The 24,702-nt window shown below is 41.1% G+C and overlaps 3 protein-coding genes across 6 annotated transcripts in view; 1 reads left to right on the forward strand and 2 right to left on the reverse strand.

Moving 5' to 3' along the window:
* Positions 1-3,017: 3,017 nt before the first annotated feature.
* Positions 3,018-5,684, reverse strand: LOC113036042 (nucleoside diphosphate kinase homolog 5-like). The gene is made up of 6 exons (XM_026192069.1): positions 5,643-5,684; positions 5,340-5,478; positions 4,060-4,265; positions 3,530-3,630; positions 3,304-3,422; positions 3,018-3,216 (listed from the first exon to the last, which is right to left on the reverse strand). Exons 2-6 carry the CDS (start codon positions 5,463-5,465, stop codon positions 3,133-3,135), a joined length of 636 nt encoding a protein of 211 aa, XP_026047854.1. The 5' UTR covers positions 5,466-5,478; positions 5,643-5,684; the 3' UTR covers positions 3,018-3,132.
* A 1,313-nt stretch (positions 5,685-6,997) lies between these two features.
* Positions 6,998-10,907, reverse strand: LOC113036056 (guanine nucleotide-binding protein subunit beta-2-like 1). The gene is made up of 8 exons (XM_026192092.1): positions 10,695-10,907; positions 10,056-10,227; positions 8,817-8,964; positions 8,351-8,446; positions 8,063-8,173; positions 7,653-7,793; positions 7,323-7,433; positions 6,998-7,110 (listed from the first exon to the last, which is right to left on the reverse strand). Exons 1-8 carry the CDS (start codon positions 10,801-10,803, stop codon positions 7,045-7,047), a joined length of 954 nt encoding a protein of 317 aa, XP_026047877.1. The 5' UTR covers positions 10,804-10,907; the 3' UTR covers positions 6,998-7,044.
* A 3,731-nt stretch (positions 10,908-14,638) lies between these two features.
* LOC113036009 (leukocyte elastase inhibitor-like) overlaps positions 14,639-24,702 on the forward strand; it is a 51,193-nt gene continuing 41,129 nt past the window's right edge. Inside the window, exons 1-3 of one of the 4 annotated variants that reach the window (XM_026191997.1) lie at positions 14,639-14,789; positions 14,895-15,007; positions 15,946-16,126. The gene's annotated coding sequence lies outside the window, so the exon portion shown is untranslated. Of the gene's footprint in view, positions 14,790-14,894; positions 15,008-15,927; positions 16,127-24,702 lie in introns of all 4 variants that reach the window. The other 3 variants (XM_026192007.1, XM_026192016.1, XM_026191988.1) reach the window with 3 other exon arrangements.

Below are 24,702 nucleotides of genomic sequence, written 5' to 3' on the forward strand. Positions count from 1 at the left end.
AGAACCAGCAGGAGAAAAAAACGACCTTTTTGCGCAGAAGCCCTCTGATTGGAAAATCTCTGCTGCCATTCACGGCACCGACCAATGGCATGTAAGACAGTTTTTTTCTGTTTTTCTACAAAAGATGTTCACGCCTCGAGAACTCAGGAAGGAACTCAGAGTACTTTCAGAATGGTGTGTTCACTGCTCGGTAATTTCAGCTCCACTCAAGGAACTTGGTCTGAAAATTACCAGTGAAGTTTTCATTATTAATAAAAAAAAATAATCATAAAGTGACGTCATCAAGTTATATCCATATTCATAGAGTGCGAGATATAGGTAAAACAGCTCAGATAAAGTAACAAAACACACTGGCACAGTAATCCATTAATAATCTATTTTTTCCTTATTGATTATTTAAATAGGGAAGTAGCCCTGAACCTTCACTCAGTTTAATTCTTTTGCTCTCACCTGTGAAGACTTGTGAAGGAGGCTTAGAAAACACAACAGGGCCCAAACTACAAAATCCAAACCACTGACCAGCGGTAAAAAATTAGAAGGTCAAACTGAAGTTAAAAGAAAAGTAAAAAGATGAACCACCGCTGTTCTTAAACAGTTTGATGATGAGAGAAGGATTAACCTCCACCGGAGTGATGGAAAGCCCAATATACGGAGAAAGAAGGGATCTGCTTATCTGTGAAGCACAGTGGCGGTTGTGGCATGAGAGGTTTTGGCCATCACCAGATCTTTACCCAGCTGAACATTTCAACTCATGAAGAAAAGACTGAAAGGACAAACCCTGAAAAAGGTGCTGAAAAAGAACCCTGGAGAGACATAACTAATGAAGAGACTACTAATGAACTAATGAAGAAATAAGAAATATGATGAAGTCTATGGGTCATAGAATTGATGTAGTTATATATATTCTATGTTTTAAAAAAAACACATTTAGATGCCAGTAACGGCAATAAAAAAAAAGAAACTGATCTCTCTTCTCAAATTCATCTTTTGGTTTCACACTCAAATGTCTTCAGTGCACAGTAAAAGCTAATTGATTGGCTTGAGGTTGTAATACACACAATTGTATATGTATAATCAGATACAAAAGCATTGAAGTGTGTTGACAGAACTCATAATTTTCTGTCATTCTTTTTCTAAATCCTTTTACCAGAAATATGTGTGTGATAAAAGGATATACACTTGGGTTATAATGCTTCAGTCCATTTATTTAAGAAAAAAATATATCCTGAGCTAGTCATAAGCACTTGTGTTTACAGTATAAGCAGCTTTCTGTATACCTGGTGAGTTAGGAACAAACAGAGTCACACACTGCAGAACAAAATGTTCACAGCTGGGTAACTGCAATCATCCGTTTCCAACAATCTTAGCATATAAATGTAGGAAATGGTATTGGAAGTACCCTCTTACTGAATAAGCAGACCCAAATGCACAAATAAGTTATTATTTTCACTAATAGTGAATCAATCTGAGTGGAGCAACAGCAACAGAACTGACTCAAAATCAAATATTGCTTGACTGTGTTTATTGTGTTATGGTGTGTTGATACCTGTGCATTCCTGTATTATCCTTTTGTGTTGCACATTTCGATGTTTTTTTCTTCGCTACCTAGCCTGACCTGTCTCCCCAATGTGATGTTTGTATTGTATGTACGGTCGGCAAGGTCTGTCATCTCGGTTGTGAGCAAAAGACCTGCAACTGACAAATAAAGGTTATCTCATCTCATCATCATCAAAATCAAATAAAGTTATTGAGTGTTTTGTCAACAAGTAACATTCTGATCTCAGCTGGGTTCATACAGTCGACCCAGGTTATCGGATGGATTCAGTGCAACCATGTTCACTACTTCAAAATGCACTCTTTTTAAACAGCGTCATTTGCAGACCCTATAAAATTGTTTGTCCTGTTATTTGGTGCTGCCAAATATTTACTCTGCTGTCTACTGCCTTGTCGACCAGCAGTGTTACCTGCTGGGTTGGAGATGGAGTGGCTCTTCGACATTAAACAGTCACCAATAGTATTATTGCCAATAATACTGAATACTTTCTTTCCCCCTTCCAAGTCAGATGGTGCACTGTTTTGTACGGAGGATAAAAGAAATATTTAACATGGCCACTTTTACCTAAAAGTAACTTTCATATCCTTCCAACAAAGTCAAGTTCACTCACAATGAGACTTCTTTAAATATCTCAAGGTAAAAAATGACATAAGATCACACACGAGTGACTTTGAAAGTGCAGCACCAGACACACGTATTTTCCCAGCTAGGGCTAAAACCACTGCAACTCAATGGGAAGTAGACCTAGGTTAACAATTATCAGAGGATATATGGGACATAAGTTTGAAAAATATACTTTGTCACAACACTGTATGTTCAATTAGTGCCAAACCTGCTGTAAAATAGTTTAAGGAGCTGCCCAAATCAAATTATTCAAAGATTAAATTACAGAGAATATTTCCAGACCTTTCATCCCAGCGTGATAAAGTTAGGTTCATAAGTAATCGCCACCATAGATTTAAAAACACAGACACACAAGATTCAAATTACAGTCCAACTTTATTTCAGGGAGTTAGGCAAAAGTGTTGCATGACCCTTCAGGAATGACAGCCAATTGTACACGCAGTCCCCCATTTTCAGAGGCTCAAAGGTAAATGGACAAACTAACACAACTTTACATTGAATTGTTCTTAATGCTTAGAAAGTGCTTTGAGAGTTCAAACCTTACTACAAGCAGTAAGAAAGTGCTTTCTTTCTTTTATGAAAGCTTAATTCAACCAAACATTTTTGTTTGCCTTTAATGAGAAAATAACCTACTCTACCTCCTGAGCCACAGCCATTTTTGATGCATTTAGTTAAAGGTTAAGAAGTTGTGTCTATATTTAAGTGATAAGAAGACTTTTAACTTTCATCCATCCATCCATTTTTCTAACCCAAATTCTGGGGCTTAGGTAAGAGGTGAAGTACAACCTAGTCAGATCACCAGTCTATTGCTGATTTATGCCAGAAAGCAAACAGATGCTTACGACTGAAAATATGATTTATTTCATTATAGCGTTGAACAGATTCATTTCTCAGTCAAAAAGAAAGACATTAAACTCTGTGCTCGTTGCTCCTTTTTCCCCACTGTTTGCCTCTCATTGCTCCTCTTCCACAACGACTGCTTCACATATTTGAGGTTGGTCTGGGTTGTTTTGGATGAGCCAGTCTGCAAGCCAAATCTATCAGGAGCAAACATACAATCCCCATGTTCACAAAGCTCTAAACAGCTGGCTAATGACTGAACACGTATAGCTTCTAATACTTACAATGGGGTTGAGTGGCTTGTTCATGCAGAGCTCAGTGAGCCCGCGTAGCAGAACTGGGTTTATATACCTGCTCAGGTATTCTTCATTTTCTTCTCTTGAGGGTAAGGGTTCAATTATAGCTGCATAAAAAACACACAGGTCAAAGAATGAAAAGCATTCAAAACACTTGCATATGCACAAGATCTCTATGTATAGAAGATTATGTGTGGGTGTGCAAATTACTTACAGTTTGGGAACATGAATTTGATCTCCCTTACAGCTGCTTGAAATGAATCGCTTCCATGAAGGGCATTTTGTAGCTCAGAAGTGCCATATTTTGCTCTAAGGCTGAAGAAAAGTACAGCATTCTTTATTTGTACATCTGCGTATGAGTTTTAACAGAGCTGACCTTTAACCCATACCTTTGATAAAAGTAATATACCAAGCCTTGATGATGGGTCAGTCAAAGGACACGGTGAACTAAAATTCTGAGGCTGAGATCCAGAATTACAATCAAACACTGTAAGTTATATACAAGTCAAATTTATATTAAAAAAATGCCATGTAAATAATACACATTATTACTGTTATTCATTTGTCTGAGTCCAAGGATGGGGCAGGTTTGCAGAGAAATATTCAAGTGCTTTTACACCAAAGTGTGAGCATGCTGCACAGTATACTGTATATTGTGTAATAATGTCAGTCTTTGATTTTCTTCTATTCTATTCAAAATCTAATTACACCCCACTTTTCATTATCCCAAGCAATGACACTGACCACTCTGGATGGGTTTCTCTGGCCTTGGCACTGTTGACAGGTCCTATGATGGACTTCCAGTGGGCGATAGCATTGTCGCATGCTAGCATCAAGGCAACGATGGGGCCAGAGCTCATGAAGGCCGTCAAGCTGGGGAAGTAATGCTTTCCATACTCCTCTGCGTAGAAATCACTGCATTGCTCTGGACTTAGCAGCAGCTTCCGCTTCTAATGCAGGGATTAAATATTGGATATGACAGAGAAAGCACATATGGTGGTGAACACAGTCATGATTTATCTCTAACCACATCAGATACAGTAGATCAGTTTAATTTCAGTAGGCTGGTATTCTGAGGCTATTTGCTATTTGCATATGCATACTTCAATTGCTTTTACCATGTGCAAAAATAGTTTGTCCTGTCATATTTAATCAGCCAATCACGTCACAGCAGCTCAATGCATTTAGGCATGTATGCATAGTCATAGATCTTCTGAAGTATAAACTGAGCATCATAATTTGGCATAAACAACACGAAAGCATGGATCCATCCTGCTTTGTATCTATGGTTCAGGATGGTGGTGGTGGTGTAATAGTGTGGGGTACATTTTCATGGCACACTTCAGGTACCAGATGTACGATCGATTTATGACACAGTATACCCATCTTCTGATGGCTGCTTCCAGCAAGACAACGCGCCATGTCACAAAGCTAAAATCATCTCAAACTGGAATGTTTCCGACAACCATGCTATGAAACATTCAGGTGGTTCTGAGGGAAAAGGGGATCCAGGTTTACTAGAAATAAAGTGCCCAGTGATTGTATTATCAACTATTGTTTGTTATTATTGTTGTTAAGTTATTGTCTTCGTCCCATCACCCCCAGCCAGTTGCATCAGATGTCTACCCCTGCCTGAGTCTGATTCTGCTACAGGCTTCTTCCTGTTAAAAGGTAGTTTTCCCTCCCACTGTTGCCAAATGCTTGCTCAAAGAAGGACGTTTGATTGTAGGGTCTTTACCATAGAGAATAAAACACCTTGAGGTTACTGCTGTTGAGATTTGACGCTGTATAAAATAGAATTGCATTGGATATTAATGCCCTTTATTGGAAAACCTTTGCGCTACTGATATCTGCAAAGGAAGAAAATCTATTTATATGAACGAAGATATCACACTTCTTATAATAGAAAATAGATAAATTATTTCCTCAAAAATCCTCAGCTGGATAGCCTCGTCCCTGTCACAACAAAGTGCACCCCACAGTTCTCATCTTGTAATTTACCAACGTAAGAAACTTTAACATACCTGCAGCATGGTGAAGCCCGACTTGAGGATAATATTCTCTATCTCCGCAGCTTTGTCGATGGCATCTGGTTTAATAATGGCCAGTGTTCTTTCCACATAAATACGAAGAGGTGAACTTTCATCCATCTCCTCTCGCTCGCTAACATCAAATCAAACAGACGCTTGTAACGTTTATCTTTATGATATTAATTTACTTAATATTAATAACAGCTGGCAATGAAGAGTTTGAGTAGCCTCATTATAAAAATGTTTTTTTTTTAAAGCGAAACTGCGATTACTCGTTCAATTAAACCACTGACCCACCTTCTGGATGTGTATGTCTGTTGCTAGGATGCACGTGTACGGCACCGCATGCAGGACAATTCTTACGATGTAAAAACTCGCGAATTCAAAGGTTCAATAAATATTTGTCCCCCTTCGTCAAAAAAGTATCAGCTTCTCTTAAATCTGTTTAGTTACATAAAATCTTGCCAAATATCTCAGGGTATAGTAAGAATCACAATAAACATGATGTGGGAGATTATGTTATAGCTCAGTGAAGAAACCTTTTCGTGGATAGCTGTACTTGTATGCCCCCTTTTTGCGTGGCAATAACTATTAACAGTGTTATTCCAGCAGCAGATCTGATAATCAGACTTTTTTCGTGACTCGAAGATTTTGCAAACCAAAGTAATTTAAATATGGAGGACTGTCACATTGGGGTACACAGTATAAGGGGGCACCTTACCACCCTGGTTTAACTACCAGGATGACAGTGAAAATACTTTAAAGCAACACTTAAATATTACTAAAGTAGACATTAATGCTTTTCAAAGGGCATTTAATTGACTATTTGAGGACTTTTACTGCACATATTTAAAGTTGAGCCTCTTTGTATACAGATCACATCAAACCTTCATACTCTGTAGCATTGCTGCTCTGTGACCTGCTTCTCTCTCTTGACTCAGGGAGTAGGAACAGTAGACCTGACCCTTCATATATTTGAAATCTTATTCGTAAAACAGATACAGAGATAAGAGGCTTTTATCATTCAGGGAGCATCTGTAACATGATCTGAAAAGTAACCATTAACTAAAGATATCAATTGAGTAAAAGGTACAAGATCTGAGATCCACAAACTTGCACTTAAATATTATACTAGATCTAATTTTTCCTTCTTAAATCAGACTTAATACTATTAACTTTTCAAGGGATTGCACAGGTCAGCACCCTTGTACCTTTTTGATCTTTTCAACTGGTAAATTCCTTCAAGATCATTGAGGTCTGGGGACCAAATGCTCCTAGCTGTCCATATGTCCAGATTAAAGCACAGAGGAGATTGGCCTTTGCTGTGATTGCTCCTGAAATGTGCAACAAACTCCCTCTTCACATCAGGACCTCCCCAACATTAGACACTTTCATAACCAGTTTAAAAACCCACTTTTATTCTTTGGCTTTTAAACCAGAATGAATTCCATTTTGTTTTATTTCTTACTCAAATTTTCTCATTTTATGCTTCTTTTCTTAAATTTTGTCAATTTCATCTCCTTTGATCATCTTAAATGTACAGCCCTTTGATCAACAGTTGTTTTAAATGTGCTATATGAATAAATTTTACATTAACCAACTTATATGAGAACCACCAATATTATACAATGTTCAGAGCAAGACGGGACACATTCTTTCCAAACAGTCTTTTATTTAAAGTTGCTTCAACGAGGATTTCTTATCGAGTTCCAATAGTGACCTGCCACACTCTGATCAGGTTGTCAGTGTAGCCAGCAAACAGGGTCTGTAAAGAAACCGAGAACATAAAGTCAACGCTCATCAATTTCTGCTGTTTTATAGTCCGATCATATTCAGATAACTGTTTTTAGTGCCCCTCATATTTGCAGGACTGTCACCAGTGGACATCAGAGGTAAAAGTGAATGGGAATAATCACTGGGGGTAAAACACTAAAAGCACCTCTTCTGACAGACATGCTTAATATATGTTTTTCTTACCTGTCCATCAGCAGACCATGCCAGGGAAGTACACTGTGGGGGTTCGGCCTTGCTGTTTGTGCTGATCACTTCCTGTCTCAGCTCGTCCACAATGATCTTGCCCTCCAGATCCTACATGAAAAGAAGAACCAAGAGGTGGTGTGATCACTAACAGGTATAAAACAGTGACTGAAGTTGAGCACCAAAATTTATTATTAAACTAACAAACGAGGTTAGAGCTCAGAAACAGCCTCTGGTTTTCATCATAGAATACAGCTGGCATGTTAGGTTACATCACTGCCCTTTACAACTTTAATTTTTAAACACACAGACCAGAGTGTGAAGCCTTACCCAGATCTTAATGCTGGGTCCAGTGGCAGCACAGAGCCAGTAACGGTTGGGGCTGAAGCAAAGGGCGTTGATCACATCACCGCTGTCCAGGGTGTAGAGGTGCTTGCCTTCATTCAGGTCCCACAGCATGGCCTGGCCATCCTAATGTGGAAGACAGAAGACATCCTTCAGTTCAAACATCTTTGTGTAACATTTAAAGCAAACAGTCACTTTTAAAAATCTTCAGCACTAATGATGATCTCTTTAAGGTGCAGGAATCACTCAGTAACAGCCTCTGGTGTCATCAATATTAAAACAGATGCATGTAAAGAATACATCATAGTTGAAACCTGCAGGCTTTAATTTACTCCTATTAAGTGGAGTAAAAATGATTTAAAAAAAAAAAGACATTCAGTTAAACTCTGCCTTACCTTTCCACCAGATGCACACAGGGAGCCATCAGGAGACACAGTCACTGTGTTCAGGTAGCCAGTGTGACCAATGTGGTTGGTCTTCAGCTTGCAGTTGGCCAGGTTCCACACCTATGAGCAAGGGGCACACTATGTTAGGCCTCCACTGTTATAAGCGCCATCGTGTCAGCCTATCTGAGCTTTGCTCTCATAAATAATTCTCATCACTGAGTTCAGTTAAGCCATGCGAAAAGTTTTTAAATCACTGAGCAAACCACACAACACAAAGTTTCCACAAAGGTAACATACCTTAACCATCTTGTCCCAGCCACAGGAGACGATGATGGGGTTGCTGCTGTTGGGGGAGAAGCGAACACAAGACACCCACTCAGTGTGGCCCTCATCCTGCAAAATAAAGAGCTTTGTGAATTCTCAAAGCCAGATTATGAGTTATGCTGGTATTAAAAACGTCACGTGATGCTATTTGGTTTGTGCCCTCATCAATAGTACTCATCAACGAGATCAGGTAATACATGCAAAATTTGTAATAATCATCGAGCAGACAAACCATATAACAAAGTTTTATTATCTGCCAGATCATTTTATCACAATCAGGCAAACAATGTGGGGAAAATGTAGATGTCAACAATAAAGTGCCATCTAGTTGCTTTACATTAAAGCTAGCATCTTTAACTGTTAAGTGTCTCGTTCAAAATAATATTAAGGCATTAAGAAGTGGCTGATAGCTGCAGGAGAGCATTAGATGGAAGTTCACCTGGATGGTGTACTTGCAGACTCCAAGAGTGTTCCACAGCTTGATGGTCTTGTCCCGGGAGCCAGACACGATCTGGCGGTTATCAGCAGAGAAAGCCACGCTCAAAACATCCTTTGTGTGTCCAACGAATCGGCGGGTGGTGAGACCACTAGGAAGAAAAATATGCAGGCATTTCAGATCAACTAAATTACTGCACACCTTAGCATAACCAATCAATGCATGCCTGCTGCCACTGCATCCAAATACTACTGACGAGTCCAAGGCCTAGACATTAATTTAAGAGCCAGAAAAAAAAATTACTACACCAGTTTTTCTTGTGTCTTTGTTTTACAATGCGAACACTGACACTGAAAAATAAAAAATACAACTCAAGATTTTAAAGCTGTGGATGCACAATCCAGCAAAACTGGACCATCTGCACATTTATTACCATCACTGTTTTCAGCATAGATCTTAGGCAGTGAAATGGTGCACACACCCAAAAGCCAGCTATTTGAGGCCATTCAAGAAACACCAATGTTGCTGCTCAACTGAGTTTTCAGTGATAAAAGAAATGAAAAAAATCAAGGAAAACACAACGGCCAGAGGTGAAGAAAAGGACAAACTATGTGGTTTGGGTTCACAAGTAGTCTGTGAAATCACCAAAGAATGCAGCTACACTTACAGTTTCTTCCATACTACTTGCCCTTAATCAGTTAAGCAAAAAAAACCCTCTCGTTTTCTGACTTTGCTCCCACACAGTAACAAAAATCAGCTAAATTATGTTCAAACTTCCATTTCCCCTTGATTTTGTGAGTCCAGTGTGCAAATACAGTAACAGCAGCTGATGGATGTGTGATTTTCTGAGCTCATACTAAGGGTAGAGGGTAGGTGATGGGTTTGACAGAACCTGTGCCTGTCTGAGTACAGACCTTCACCCCATTACCTTTGTGGTGGTTCTGTCTGCGTGAGGTCGATCAGACTGCTGAAAAGTCAGTGTGACCTGATCTAGACAACTTAGGCTTTGTTGGTATCAGATCTCATGTACTGATGGCATAGAGAACAATTTGATATTCTGAAACTAACTAAGAAAACACTTCATTTGTAAGACTATTTTTGGCATATAACAGATCTGAGAAACTAGCACTAGGCCTCTTCAAACTCAAGTGATTCATAAAAAATCAAATGTCATTTAGAAGACTTGGCTTTTCACCTGTACTTCTAAACATCTGCCCAGGGGTAAAGACTCCCTGCACTTACGTGGTGAGATCCCACAGGCGGAGGGTCCCGTCCCAGGCTCCGGACAGGGCAAACTGTCCATCAGAGGAGATCACAACATCACTCACAAAGTGAGAGTGACCCTTCAGGGAACGCTGGGGGATACCGTAGTTGGTTTCATCACGGGTCAGTTTCCACATGATGATGGACTTGTCTGAAAAAAAGCAACACGTTTTCATGTCTCAACGTCCAATATTCATTCAGGAAACGAATAATTTAAGCATCAGCATGCATCGATTGCTAGCACTACATGCACACCTGTTAAACTTCGGATCCACGGGCTCAGTCTACGAAGGTTAGGAGGGTTTTGTTGCTAAATAATTACATTTATTCAGGTAACTAAACGTGCTATAACCCTCCTAACAAGTATGGACATCAACGGGTCTGTTACAGATGACGACAGATAGCGCTAGCGAGCTTAGCTAACCTGCTTCTTTCCAGCTAGTTAGGACCTTTTTTATGTAAAAGTTTGAGCCCTCTTTATCTAATATTACGTGGTTACTCATGTTTTATCTGCTCCTTACACACCAGTTTAAGTATCTGCCTCACATTACAGCGGCAGCAGCTAGCTTAATAATGCTATCTGAGCCATGTTGGCGCAACCGGCGGGGGAAGCCTCACCTCGGGACGCCGACAGGATCATATCGGGGTACTGGGGCGTAGTGGCGATCTGGGTGACCCATCCACTGTGCCCCTTCAGGGTCCCCCTCACTGTCATCTGCTCGGTCATTTTGGCGAGGTTCGGTGGTGCCTTTTGCAAGGATGGATTCGGATTTTTCAGAGGTCCGGGAAAACCTAGGTCCTCATCGCATCTAGGCACAGAGGAAAAGGAAGTTCAGACCCGGATGCAAAAACTAAGAGGGGATGAGAGGCCCGCGGAGGATTCTGGGATATGTGAACTTCAGCCCATTACACAGCGACGTGTGTAAAAAGAAACGAAAACAAAACCTCTATTACTACCTCTAGTATGTGCTACAGATTATGTTAAATTCATGCTCTCTATGTGCGTCATATTTAGTAAAAGTTTTGATAAAAATGGTCCTCAAAAAGCCCCGAAAACAAACAAACAAACATGTAAAACAACAATCATAAAAATGTATCAAGGTACATTTTTCATAATAATAATAATAATAATAATAATAATAATAATAATAATAATAATAATAAATAAAACACAAAACGCAGTTATAGTCATTTTTGTTAACGCTCTCTACCCAAATAGAAATTGAGCTTAATTCATGTAACGTCTAATACTTGTATTTACGTACAACCTATTTTATTGCTCATCAAAGAAGAAGAAGAAGAAAAGGAATTGTTGCCTGGCTCTAAATGCTTTCAATACTTAATATAGTTATGTATTTCCTAATTAGTTTTCATTTTTATTTCATATTGACGTATTGTTTTTAATTCAGTTTAGTTTCAGGTTTTGTTTATTGCTTCCAAATGTTTAGTTTAGTTTTTAATAGATTTAGTTTTAGTCTCTTGTTGTATGGAGGACATATGCCAGATGCAAGGTTTAGGCAATTCACTACAGGTATTCAAATAAAAACAAACCTTTTTTTTAAAAAACAATTAACTCTTTTTAGTTTAGTTTTTGTATTAGCCAGGTCTGTGTTGTATATTTTTCATGGTATGAAACTATGAGCAGCAGAATTCATTCTTTTTGCATACAGTGTGTGAATTCTTCCACTTCAGTGATTGAATTATGGATTATTTCATTTTGATCTGGATTCTAATCTGTATTTTTCTTCTTCACTTCTTCACTTTATATTGTCATTCAGAATTTTTTTTTTACACCCGTTGAGGGTTTTTTTTATAATTGTTCAGACGTGTGCGAAGCTTTGCTTTTAATTATAGCACCCTCTAGGGGCGAAATGCTTTGTCACAGGCGCGGGTATTTAATCCCGAGTGATTGTGTATATGTCAGATGCTCATGACAGACCTAATCAAAGACGTTTTTTTAAACTGTTTATTTTACCAAAAGACAGAGCTCCTCAGAAACACTTCTTTGATACTCAAATTTCATATCAAAGTGCCTGCTGTCAAAGAGTGTAGACAGCAAGAGCTCAGTAATCAGTGAAGTGTACCATATGTAAACATTGGTGTAATCACAACGAATGATCTAATGGTTCTGCTCCATTACAGCATCTCAGAAAATATTTAAAAATGAAATAATTGTAGTCTTAGATGATTTGACATAGAAATAACAATATCACATCTTTCCATGCTTAAAGTTTTGGTCGGTTTTGTTTAGGTGACAGTGTTTCTGTTGTGGTTAATGCCATCTTCTTTATGTATAAATATAGGCAGCACGGTGGCACGGTGGTTAGCACTGTTGCCTCACAGCAAGAAGGTCCTGAGTTCAATTCTACCATCAGGCCGGGGTCTTTCTGTGTGGAGTTTGCATGTTCTCCCTGTGTTTGTGTGGGTTCTCCCTGGGTACTCCGGCTTCCTTCCAAAGACATGCACTTTGTGGGGATAGGTTAATTGAACAATCTAAATTGCCCATAGGTGTGAATGTGACTGGTTGTCTGTCTCTGTGTGTTAGTCCTGCGACCTGTCCAGGGTTGCCTCTTGCCCTATGACAGCTGGGATAGGATCCAGCGCCCCCTGCGACCCTGAAAAGGATAAGTGGAAGCAAATGGACAGTGATGGCCTTCTGTCTTGCGTACACCTAACATTCGATCACTCATATAACTGCTGAAACACAAACAAAAACTATCCCACCTCATAAAGTTAATTACTGTTTAAGGTTCATTTGGTTAACAAACTGAAAATCTTTGGTTGTGTCTCTCTCATTTTTTGTCTTGGCTCTTTAGCCAATGAATTGCAATATCTGTTGACTATGACTTTTGTAATGCCTCAAAAGTAAATCCACAGGTCTTAGTCTTTAAACAAGACTAAGACCTGTGACAACGTAAAAAATGTTTGCACAGATCTTAGACTCCCTTTTAGTATTTCTATTCTGTCCCATTTATTTTTTAGACTTTCTAGCTTTTGGTAAAATCTAATGCAAATATCAATGGGTCCAAAACAATGAATCCTACTGATTTTCACATCCTCAAAGTCCTTCTGCATAGGCACGTGACCAAATACATGAAAAACAAAGTTGTGTTTTGTGTGTACTAATAAACATGAGCCATTTTGAAATTATATATATATATATATATATATATATATATATATATATATATATATATATATATATATATATATATATTCCATAGGTCCCTCATCCTATTCATGTAGCCCCCCCCCAGACATAGAGGACAGTTACAAGTACTTGGGGATCCCACAGGCGAATGGGAACCATGAAGAGGCCGCTAGAAAAGCTGCAACCACCAAGTACCTGCAGAGGGTCAGGCAAGTCCTGAGGAGTCAGCTGAATGGTAAGAACAAGATCCGGGCCATCAACACGTACGCCCTGCCCGTGATCAGGTACCCTGCTGGGGTAATAGGCTGGCCAAAGGAGGAGATAGAAGCCACTGACATAAAGACAAGAAAGCTCCTTACCATGCATGGAGGGTTTCACCCCAAATCCAGCACCCTGAGGCTGTACGCTAAGCGGAAGGAAGGGGGCCGGGGACTGGTGAGTGTCAGCACCACAGTCCAGGATGAGACAACGAACATCCAAGAATACATTAGGAAGATGGCCCCAACTGACCGAGTGCTCAGTGAATACCTCAGGCAGCAGAAACCCAAGAAAGAGGAGGGAGACGAGGAACCATCATGGAAGGACAGGCCCCTGCACGGTATGTACCACCGGCAGATAGAGGAGGTGGCTGATATCCAGAAATCCTACCAGTGGCTGGACAAAGCTGGACTGAAAGACAGCACAGAGGCACTAATCATGGCAGCACAAGAACAAGCTCTGAGCACAAGATCCATAGAGGCTGGGGTCTATCACACCAGGCAAGACCCCAGGTGCAGGCTGTGTAAAGATGCCCCAGAGACAATCCAGCACATAACAGCAGGGTGCAAGATGCTAGCAGGCAAGGCATACATGGAACGCCATAACCAAGTGGCCGGCATAGTGTACAGGAACATCTGTGCCGAGTATAACCTGGAAGTCCCGAGGTCAAAATGGGAGATGCCCCCAAGGGTGGTGGAGAATGACCGAGCTAAGATCCTGTGGGACTTCCAGATACAGACGGACAAAATGGTGGTGGCTAACCAACCGGACATAGTGGTGGTAGACAAACAGAAGAAGACGGCCGTAGTGATCGATGTAGCGGTTCCGAATGACAGCAATATCAGGAAGAAGGAAGACGAGAAGCTGGAGAAATACCAAGGGCTCAGAGAAGAGCTCGAGAGGATGTGGAGGGTGAAGGTAACGGTGGTCCCCGTGGTAATCGGAGCACTAGGTGCGGTGACTCCCAAGCTAGGCGAGTGGCTCCAGCAGATCCCGGGAATATGGAAGAAATATAGTATCATCAGAATTCAAGTATTTTTAGACATTGAATTTATGACACTGAATTTTTATCCTCCAAATTTCCCTGCAAAAATATTCACCTGCAAAAATTCACCTGAAAAAAATTCACCTGCAAAAATTCACCTGAAGAAAATTCACCTGCAAAAGTGATGAACTTTAATGACCCAAGCCAGAGCAATCAGCACCAGATCGAGTCGAGTGGCTCTCAGCCAATTAAATTACGCTGTTTGATCACATGACACCGTTAGCCAGCAGTGTGTCTCCTAAAAGAGAGCTGTTTAAAGGTGAGTGATTAAGTTTTTCTCCTAAATAGAGATCATTACAGAACGCCTAGTCCTACTTAAAATCCCATTTATTATTATTTTTTTTTATCATCTACTCGAACTAAGGAAAACGTTTGACTAACTCAAAGACAATTTCCACGCCTCCCCTGCCTGACTGCAGAGGCAGTTTTGAATTTAGGAGCGCCAAGATGGCAGCGGCAAACCCTGGCGGCTCTCCGGTGAGTATATATATATTTTTTTATCTTCAAGTTTGTCTTTTGAAACCTTAATTTTATTTAAATCCGTTGCTCACGTATAAAGTACACAGACGGGGTCTTTGCTCAACTCGTCTGAGGCGTGTCTCACTAAGCGCTACATGCTAGCATCCTGCTAACCGAGCTACCCTTTACATGCTGTGCTTTAGAAAATGGGATACTCGTTAAAAAAAAAATACTCCGCAGATATTGATAGATAGACGAACACTGCAAATATAATGTTGGAAACGAGAACGGCCTTTGGTGAAGGGGTAAAATACACCATGAATAGAGCCATAGAGTGAATGGCTGCCATGGTTGCAGAACAGCCTGATTTAATGACAAGAATGGGGAAGAGTGAGGTGAAGTGAACCACAGCCACAAAACACGGTCAGACAAGGCGGCAAAAGGGCAGTGATCTGTCCGTCAGTATGAAGTTGGTGTGTGCTTTGGTGAACAAAAACTCCAGACTGGTAGCAGGAAGATGGGAGACTCATGTTTCACTGGAATAGTGGTGAATTAAAACATCCTTTGTTGGGGACATTTCGGTGTAAATGCATCCATACAGGCAAGACAGAGGCAGACTAGACAGTGAAGAAAACAAGGCAAACATTAGAAATATAAAAACGGAAATATAGGATGAGTCGGGGATGAGTTCCTGCCCCAAGTGGAGGAGTTCAAGTATCTCGGGGTCTTGTTCGCGAGTGATGGGAGAAGGGAGCCGGAGATCGACAGACGGATTGGGGCTGCAGCTGCAGTAATGCGGACGCTGCACCGGTCCGTCGTGGTGGAGAGGGAGCTGAGTGTAAAAGCGAAGCCCTCAATTTACCGGTCGATCTACGTCCCTACCCTCACCTATGGCCTTTACATGACTAACGTCCCCTCTTCTCCCTACCTCACATTAGCCCCCATCTTTCTTCCAGGTGGAAAAGACCCGTCACCTTCTGGGAGAGGCGGCTCCCGTGGGAACAGCTCCCACCACCAAGTCCCTGAGTGAGTCTCTGTCCCCAGCGTGAGCTCCAGCACTCTGTCCACGTCCACCTCCGCCTCCTCGCAGATCTCCAGCACCACCTTTGAAAGCGTGAGAAGGAGCTGGCCACCAAGGTGAGAAAAACGTGGGCTTAGTGGGCGTTCTTGTTGCTGCCTTCTTCCTTCTCTGCTCGGAGCTGATCGGTCTTGTTCCTGTTGTGTTGTAGTGCCTGCGCCTTCTGACACACACCTTCAATACTGAATACAACCAGCTGGTGAACAGCATCAGTGACTGCAAGGTGAGAAATAATACAAAGAAATAAAAAAATAGCCTTTCTGTGTCACATCAGGGAGTTCCTATATTGACGTCTACCTCATCCTGCTGTTGTTTCACTTCAGCTTTCTCTCATCTCACCGATCGGACGTGATCCATCCGTGACGAGCTTCAGCAGTGCCACCCTCACCCCTTCCTCTACCTGCCCCTCTCTCTCGGACTCCCGCTGTGGCTCCATGGGCCAGAAGTAAACATATTTTTAGGAACATTGACCTCGATCTGCAAACGGTTATTGACAGGTTATCCATTTGATTCTAACTTGGTGTGATTTGTGTTAAAGGACCCCTGAGAACAGCTCACGTGCCTCCAGTCCCTCCTGCTCAGACTGTGAAAACTTCCCGATGGTTCCCACTCTGGAGACCTCCTTCCTTGCGCGGGCTGCAAAAGAACGAGTTCCTGAACTTGGTGCCTGATATTGAAGAAATGCGACCAGGGTGAGTAATGCCATATTTTTTTTTTATAATTCAAGTATTTATTAGATTTTGCATTTTATAACAGCAAATACAGAGATGCAACAACCAAAAGCAAGAAGCAAACAAACAAAAACAAACAAACAAAATAAATAAATTTAAAAACAACAACAACAAAAAAAAAAAACACAACAAAACAAAACAAGTGAGGTTTTAACATATGTTGTATTAAACTCAAATGTCCAAGTCAGGTAGACATGTAGGTGCAAAAATTGTCCCACTGTTCCAGCGCAGCTTCTGTCACATGATGTATTTTTCCCAGCATCTTTTCACATGCAACATTCCCAATCATTCTGTCTTTCCACATTTTAAGCGTTGGAATATGAGAGTCCTTCCAGTGTTCCAAAATGACACGGGCACATGTTACCAATGCAGTACTTAACACTCTAAACTGGTGTTTACTTAATTGCGGCACCTCTCCTTTGTCTCCTAGTAAACATAATTTAGGTGATCTGGGTAGGTTACAAAGTGTCCACCCCTGCAAATAATTCAGTACAGTGTTCCAAACTGGAAAAACCAGCGGGCATTCCCAGAGGGCATGTATCAGAGTACCTTTGGCTTTTTGGCATTTCCAACACAAGTCATCTCTACCAATCCCCATTCTATACAGCCTTAAGGAGTATAATAGTATCTGTTAAGAATTTTGTATTGAATAAATTTTCCCCTGGCTTCCCTAATGTATAATCCATTGTTCGACAATATAGAATCCCATGTATCTTCATCCATTGTACGCCCTAGATCCCTTTCCCATACTTTTTTCAGGCTCTTATTTATATTGTTTTTAATCCATGGGCAAATATTATACCATTTCGCAGCTGTGCACAGAAATGGGGGTAGTAGCATGAAATTCTCTATCGAGTTACTTTCACATGTTATTGTAACTCCTCCTTTTAAACAGTTTCTTATTTGCAAATACTTCCAGAAATGACTGTTACCCTCTAAACAAAACTTTTTTTTAATATCCTCATACGACATGAAAACACCCCCTTCAAATAGGTCACTAACAGTTCTGATACCTCTTCTCAGCCATTGTGTCCAGTAAACAGTCTGCTTACCAATTTTAATTTTAGGATATACCACAAGGGGCATACTTCTGTACATATGGCACAAGTTTGTATTTCTTATGCACCTCCAACCATACCATTTTCGAAATTTCAAATAGGGTTTTGCGTCTTACCGTGATTATTCACTTTTTGTGATAAAATATCAATTGGTGTGAATGGAGATGCAAGCTCTTGTTCTATAAAATCCAGTCTACATTATTTTTTCCCTGCCCAATGTTTGCCTAATCTAGCCATTTCAAAAGAGATACTATAATACTCTATATTGGGCAGGGCTAGTCCCCTTCTTTCTTAGATTGGGACAGTCGATTTATGTTAATACGGGGTTTACCACCCTTCCAAAGAAATCTTTTATCATATTATTGTAGCTTTGCAACATCCGTCGCGGTACACATAGGCAGCATTCCTGTATAATAGTTGATGAGCGGTGGCCACAACCATTTTAACTGTGTTCACTTTTCCCCACAATGTCAAATTTAGTTTACTCCATTTACCCAAGTTTTTATTGATCTTGTTTAATAATTTTCCCATACTGTTAGCCATAATATCCTCAATATTGGGGTCCAATTCAATTCCAAGATATTTCATTCCCTTGTCCACCCACTTAAAGTTAAAGGCCCGATATTAAGTTATGACTGCAAGCCTGGGAAACTGGCATTGCCTCTGATTTATGCCAATTAATTTTTGTACCCCGAAAAACATTGAGTATGTATTAATCACCTCTAATAGTTTTGTGATAGAATTAGTTGGGTCTTGGTTTAATATCAGCACATCATCTGCATACAGGAATAATTTGTGTTCTCTGCCTCCCCCAAATACACCTTTAATCTCTGCATTTTCTCTGATTTGAATAGCTAATGGCTCTAAAAATATTATAAATAGCAATGGGCTAAATTGCATCCTTGACGTGTTGATCTGGAAATACTAAAAAAAGGAGAAAGTACCCCATTTGTAAATACAGCTGCTTCTGGACCAGAATACATGGTTCTAATCCATCTGCAAAAATTGTCACCTATTCCAAACTTTTCCAGGGCTGTGAACAGAAAGTTCCACTCCACCCTATCAAAAGCTTTCTGTGCATCTAAAGATATAGCCAATACAGGATTTGTGTTATTTCTATTCAGCCACAGCAGGTGTAGTAATCTCCTCATATTATCAGAAGCAGATCTATTCTTGATAAACCCTACTTGATCTTGATGAATAATTTGTGGTATCACAACCTCCAACCTTGTTGCTAAAACTTTGGATAGAATTTTGCAATCCACATTGATTAAACTTATTGGTCTGTAATTACCTGGATCAGTTAAATCCTTGTCGCCTTTTGGAATTAGTGATATTACTGCCTGATTAAAACTTGCAGGGAGTCGTCCAAATTCAAAGGCTTCATGTAATACTTCAGTTAGAAAAGGACATAGCAAATCTATAAATTTATGGTAAAATTCTGCTGGGAATCCATCTATTCCTGGTGACTTCCCAGCTTTCATTGCACAGATAGCTTCTTTTACTTCTACCTCAGTTAGTGGAGTTTCCAATTTGTCCCTACCCTCTTGTGAGATTTTCAACCAAACTACGGAGACTTCAATCAAGTTCAGTCACTGTGTTAAAACATTTTCAGTCCTTTGGATGCAGTTGAAGCTTGAACTAACCAGTCAGCCTTTGTCTAATAAAAGATTAAAGCAAATAGCTTGTTGAGCCAATTTAAGTAGCCAGCATAGAAAAATACACAGATTGTGGGTAAGCTGGTTTGTAACGTTTCGGTTCAGATGCAGCAGTTTTTGCTGACAAATGTAAGTTTTAGTATTTCTAAGTATTAATAAATTACTGTTTACTTCTTTATATATTTCTTTATACTATTTGCAAATATTTTAAAAGTTTAACTGCTGCTGTGATGACTGGAACACAAAGGAGAGAAATGGTGCCTTGTCTCTTGTTATGAACTGTAAATAGCTAAGTGCTTAGAGCAGCTGGTCCTAGCACACTTCAAATCCTGTCTCCCCCCACCCTGGACCCCCACCAATTTGCATACCGCCAGAAGAGGAGCACAGAGGATGCAGTCTCCATCGCACTGCACTCTGTCCTCTCACACCTGGACAACAACAACACCTACGCCAGAATGCTGTTTATAGACTTCAGTTCAGCATTCAATACAATCCACCCCTCACAACTCATCAGGAAACTGACAGACCTGGGCATCAGTTCCCTCATCTGCAAAATGGTTACTGGACTTCCTGACCAACCGCCCCCAACATGTCCGCGCTGGATAACCACGCTCATCTACCATCACAATGAACACCGGTGTACCACAAGGCTGTGGTGATGAGCCCTTTCCTCTACTCCCTCTTCACCCACGACTGCAGACCTGCTGATGGTTCCAACACCATCATTAAGTTTGCAGATGACACCACGGTGATTGGCCTCATCAGTGACAACGATGAGGCCGCCTACAGGGAGGAGGTGGATCGTCTGGCTGAGTGGGTGCGACACAAACAACCTGCTGCTTAACACCGAGAAGACCAAGGAGCTCACTCGTGGACTACAGGAGGAATGCTGACCCACATCCACCCATCCACATTAAGGGGACGGCTGTGGAGCGTGTGAGCAGCTTCAAGTTCCTGGGAGTCCACATCTTCGAGGATCTCACCTGGACGACCAACTGCTCCAAGCTGGTCAAGAAGGCTCACCAGCGCCTCTTCTTCCTGAGGACTCTGAGGAAGAACCACCTGTCCTCAGACATCCTGGTGAACTTCTATCGCTGCACCATCGAGAGCATCCTGACCAACTGTATAACAGTCTGGTACGGGAACTGCTCTGCCTCGGACCCGAAGGCGTTGCAGAGGGTCGTGAAAACTGCCCAGCGCATCGCCGGAGCACCACTTCCTGCCATAAAGGACATCTACAGGAAGCGGTGTCTGAAAAGGGCTGGGAAAATCATCAAAGACCCCAGTCACCCATCACATGGACTCTTCACCCTCCTGCCCTCTGGGAGGCGCCACAGGAGCCTCCGGACTAAGACCACCAGGTACCGGAACAGCTACTTCCCACAGCTGTCAGACTCCTGAACTCTGCCTCCTGACATCTGACCCACGTTAAACTCATGCACTGAACATACACACACCCACAATGGACAACTGTACCCTCAAACACACAATAATAACATGGAGTGAACCACCACTCACAACCACTAGCACTTTATATAGCCTCTGTAGAAACTATCTACACCCTCACTTATCTTAACTGCACTACTGTATAGCTCTGTGTAAATAATCATTCTGTACATTCAATAATCTTTAATCCTACAACTGTTTACAACTTGCATAGTGCCGGGGATTCCCATGATGCATTGAGTTTTTCCTCCAGTCACCTTTCTCACTCACTATGCATTAATAGACCTCTCTGCATTGAATCATATCTGTTATTAACCTCTGTCTCTCTTCCACAGCATGTCTTTATCCTGTTTTCCTTCTCTCACCCCAACTGGTCGCAGCAGATGGTCCCGCCCCTCCCTGAGCCTGGTTCTGCTGGAGGTTTCTTCCTGTTAAAGGGGAGTTTTTACTTCCCACTGTCGCCCAAGTGCTTGCTCATAGGGGGTCATATGATTGTTGGGTTTTTCTCTGTATCTGTAACCGGAAGGTCGCCGGTTCGATCCCCGGGCTCTCTGTCCTGGTCGTTGTGTCCTTGGGCAAGACACTTTACCCTACGGCCTACTGGTGTTAGCCAGAGGGGCCGATGGCGCGATATGCCAGCCTCGCTTCTGTCAGTCTGCCCCAGGGCAGCTGTGGCTACAACCGTAGCTTGCCTCCACCAGTGTGTGTGAATGTGAGAGTGAATGAATAATGGCTTGTAAATGTAAAGTGCTTTGGGTGCCTTGAAAAGCGCTATATAAATCCAATCCATTATTATTATCTATGAAGCGCCTTGAGGCGACTTTTGTTGTGATTTGGCGCTATATAAATAAAATTGAATTGAATTGAATTGAATTATCTGAGGAAGAAGCAGAGTTGGTTTGTTTCCAGCTGAAATCATCCAGGCTCAGGAATTTGAATCGATCCACATCATTTCTGCTTGAACTAGAGAACATGAGTGTCGACTTACATTTGGTCTGTGAGACACATGTCATAGTGACAGTATTTGGGTTAATATGGCATTACTCGGGAGTCACGTGATGGAGCATTTGGGAATGGCCGCGCCATAGAGAGTCTCTGACCCCCGTCGACCCTACATTAGTTTTAAAACAAGGTAAACGCTCCCAAATAATATATTTCCTCACTGCGGTGACTTGCTAGATCAGTGTCCTCGAACTTATTGAGAGACATGGCCACAGGAACTAAGAAGAAGAGCGTGCAAACCCGAATCTCCACGGTGGCAGCGGGGGAAGTAATGCTAGCAGTGCCAAGGTTAGCCCTGCTAGCCAAGAAGAAGGGCCAAAGATGGATATAAGCGGCCTGTTTGCCGAAATGACTAAGCTTGGAACTATCCTAACTAGTGTTGCGGCCGATGTATCTCACATTAAGTCAGATATGGTGGAACTTAAAAACGCTATAAGTGCAATCCAAATACAGATGACCGAAGCTGAGGGCCGCATTTCAGATGTGGAAGACAAAATGAGGAGCATAACAGAAGATAATGGCAAAAACGCTAAAAGCTTGAACAACTTTGGGCCCGAGTAGACGACCAGGAAAACAGAAACCGCAGAAAGAATGTTCGGCTTATCGGTCTGGAAAGGGTCTGGAAAGTGGTGGCAGCATAAATGATTATGTGATGAAGATACTCGCGGATGGCCTAGGTCTACGAGGGGAGGAATATGAGCTGGAAAATGCCACAGAAGTACGAGACCACGGCTGGGACCTGGTCAGCCACCTCGAATCGTGCTGGTGAGATTTCTCCGTTACACTGCACGACAAAAAGTATTCATGACCGCTAAACAGAAGAAAGGAATACTGTGGGAGAACTGTCGTTTGTCATTTTATGAAGATATGACGCGGAGCGAGCGGCGCAGAGGAAGCTTTTCTCCCCAGTAATGAAGAAGCTATGGCAGCATCAGATAAAGCACACTCTGGCACATCCAGCAAAACTTCGATTAACATGGAAAGGCCAGCAGAAGAGCTTTGACAGCGTTGAGGAGGCAGAGAAATTCGTGCGTGAGAACTTTCAGGAAGTGGTGGAGTAAGGGGTTAATAAGCTAAATTACGTGCATGGGAGCGCATCGTTAATAATTTCATAAGACGGGGGCGGGCTCCCTGGGGTGTCGACGGGACAGAAGGAGACAGCAGTTCACTGTCCACGGGACCATCACGGACCAGAGACAGTTTTGCCCACGGGGCTTTTGCGCTGTCATGTTCCTTTTTTGGACGGCGCTATTTCTTTTTTTATGTTCGTTGTTTTTTGTTTTTATTTTTTTGGTAGAGATTCTATAGGTGAGGTACTGTTCTTGTTTAAACTATGTTCTGGTTCAAGCAGGGTTATCAGCACAGGTTAAATGGTTATGGGTTGGAAGATATAAGGCTTATAGATACCTTAACATGGCATAGCATGGGGAATGTGGACGTTAATATTGTGTCATGGAATATAAATGGCTGTGGCACACCAGTCAAAAGAAAAAAAGTGCTTAGCTACCTCAAGTCTCATAATGCTGATATTGCATACATCCAGGAGACGCATTTTGCAAATGAAAATGAAGCATTGAAATTAAAAAGGATTGGGTTGGGAAAGTATTTCATAACTCAAGATCAAGCAAGAGTCGTGGTGTCATGATACTCATTAATAAAAGACTAAACTTTGTGTTATTGAAGGAAAGCCGGGATGAAGACGGGCGAGTGTTTGCTCTGCAGGCTCTCATTAATGGAGTTCAGGTTGTTCTGTGCAATATTTACGCCCCAAATAGGGATGAACCTAATTTTATGGATGAGGTTAACAAGATGCTAGGGAACATGAAGGGCCAGATCTTGTTAGGTGGAGACTTTAATAATGTGATGGATGAATATATTGATAGAAGTGCCATTAATGCAACTTCAAGTACTAGAACTGGGACAGCGATAGATGCTTTAAAAGAAGATCTCAGTGTGGTAGATATTTGGAGGCTTGTTCACCCTATGGAAAGAGAATACACCTTTTACCTTATTCGCATAAGACATATTCCCGAATAGATTATTTTTTGATTTCTAAATCATGTGTCAATTTAGTAGTAAACTGTGACATTGGTGTGATTGCTTTAACAGATCACGCACCAGTAGAATTGCACATAAATCTAAATGTCGAAAAGAACAGAACGGGTAGGTGGAGACTAAACTCAAGCATATTGCAGGACGAAAAATTTGTATCAACCCTAAAAGAGGATATAAGATATTTTTTAGAGGTGAATGTTGGATCTACGGACAGGCTGGCTATTGTATGGGATGCTTGAAGGCATTTATTCGTGGAAAGTGCATAGGCTATAGTTCTAAGAAAAATAGAGAAGATAAGGAAAAGATAAAAACTTTGGAGGAAAATATAAGTAAATTGGAAAAACAATTAGCAGGAAAATTTGATGATAATAAATTTAAAGAGATTTGCCAGCTTAAATATGATCTTCATAAAATTTATAACAAAAAAGCAGAGTATGCCCTCTTTCGTCTTAAAACTAATTTCTATGAGAATGGTGAAAAGAACAGGCAGGCTATTAGCCAGACAACTTAAGCAAATGGACAATCAGAATGTTATTACGGCAGTTAAAAAGGATGATAAATTAGTTACATCTTCTTCAGAGATTAACACAATTTTTCAAATATTTTATCAAGATTTATACACGTCCGATAACAAAGTAAGTATGGATCTGCTGAGTACATACTTTGATAAAATGAAAATACCAAA

This window comes from Astatotilapia calliptera, chromosome 2 (assembly GCF_900246225.1).
Source record: "Astatotilapia calliptera chromosome 2, fAstCal1.2, whole genome shotgun sequence".
In the NCBI taxonomy this organism is placed as follows: Eukaryota; Metazoa; Chordata; class Actinopteri; order Cichliformes; family Cichlidae; genus Astatotilapia; species Astatotilapia calliptera.

What these genes read in the sequence shown, in the direction of transcription:
- LOC113036042 (XM_026192069.1), bottom strand. Translation starts at nt 5,465, where the DNA reads ATGGATGAAAGTTCACCTCTTCGTATTTATGTGGAAAGAACACTGGCC. An exon ending in AGAGAAACCCATCCAGAGTG is followed by an intron (nt 3,631 to 4,059) that starts GTCAGTGTCATT and finishes ACTTTTCTTCAG; the next exon opens with CCTTAGAGCAAAATATGGCA. An exon ending in CAAATTCATGTTCCCAAACT is followed by an intron (nt 3,423 to 3,529) that starts GTAAGTAATTTG and finishes TTTTTTATGCAG; the next exon opens with CTATAATTGAACCCTTACCC.
- LOC113036056 (XM_026192092.1), bottom strand. Translation starts at nt 10,803, where the DNA reads ATGACCGAGCAGATGACAGTGAGGGGGACCCTGAAGGGGCACAGTGGA. An exon ending in TCTGCAAGTACACCATCCAG is followed by an intron (nt 8,447 to 8,816) that starts GTGAACTTCCAT and finishes TTTATTTTGCAG; the next exon opens with GATGAGGGCCACACTGAGTG. An exon ending in GACCCAGCATTAAGATCTGG is followed by an intron (nt 7,434 to 7,652) that starts GTAAGGCTTCAC and finishes CTTTTCATGTAG; the next exon opens with GATCTGGAGGGCAAGATCAT.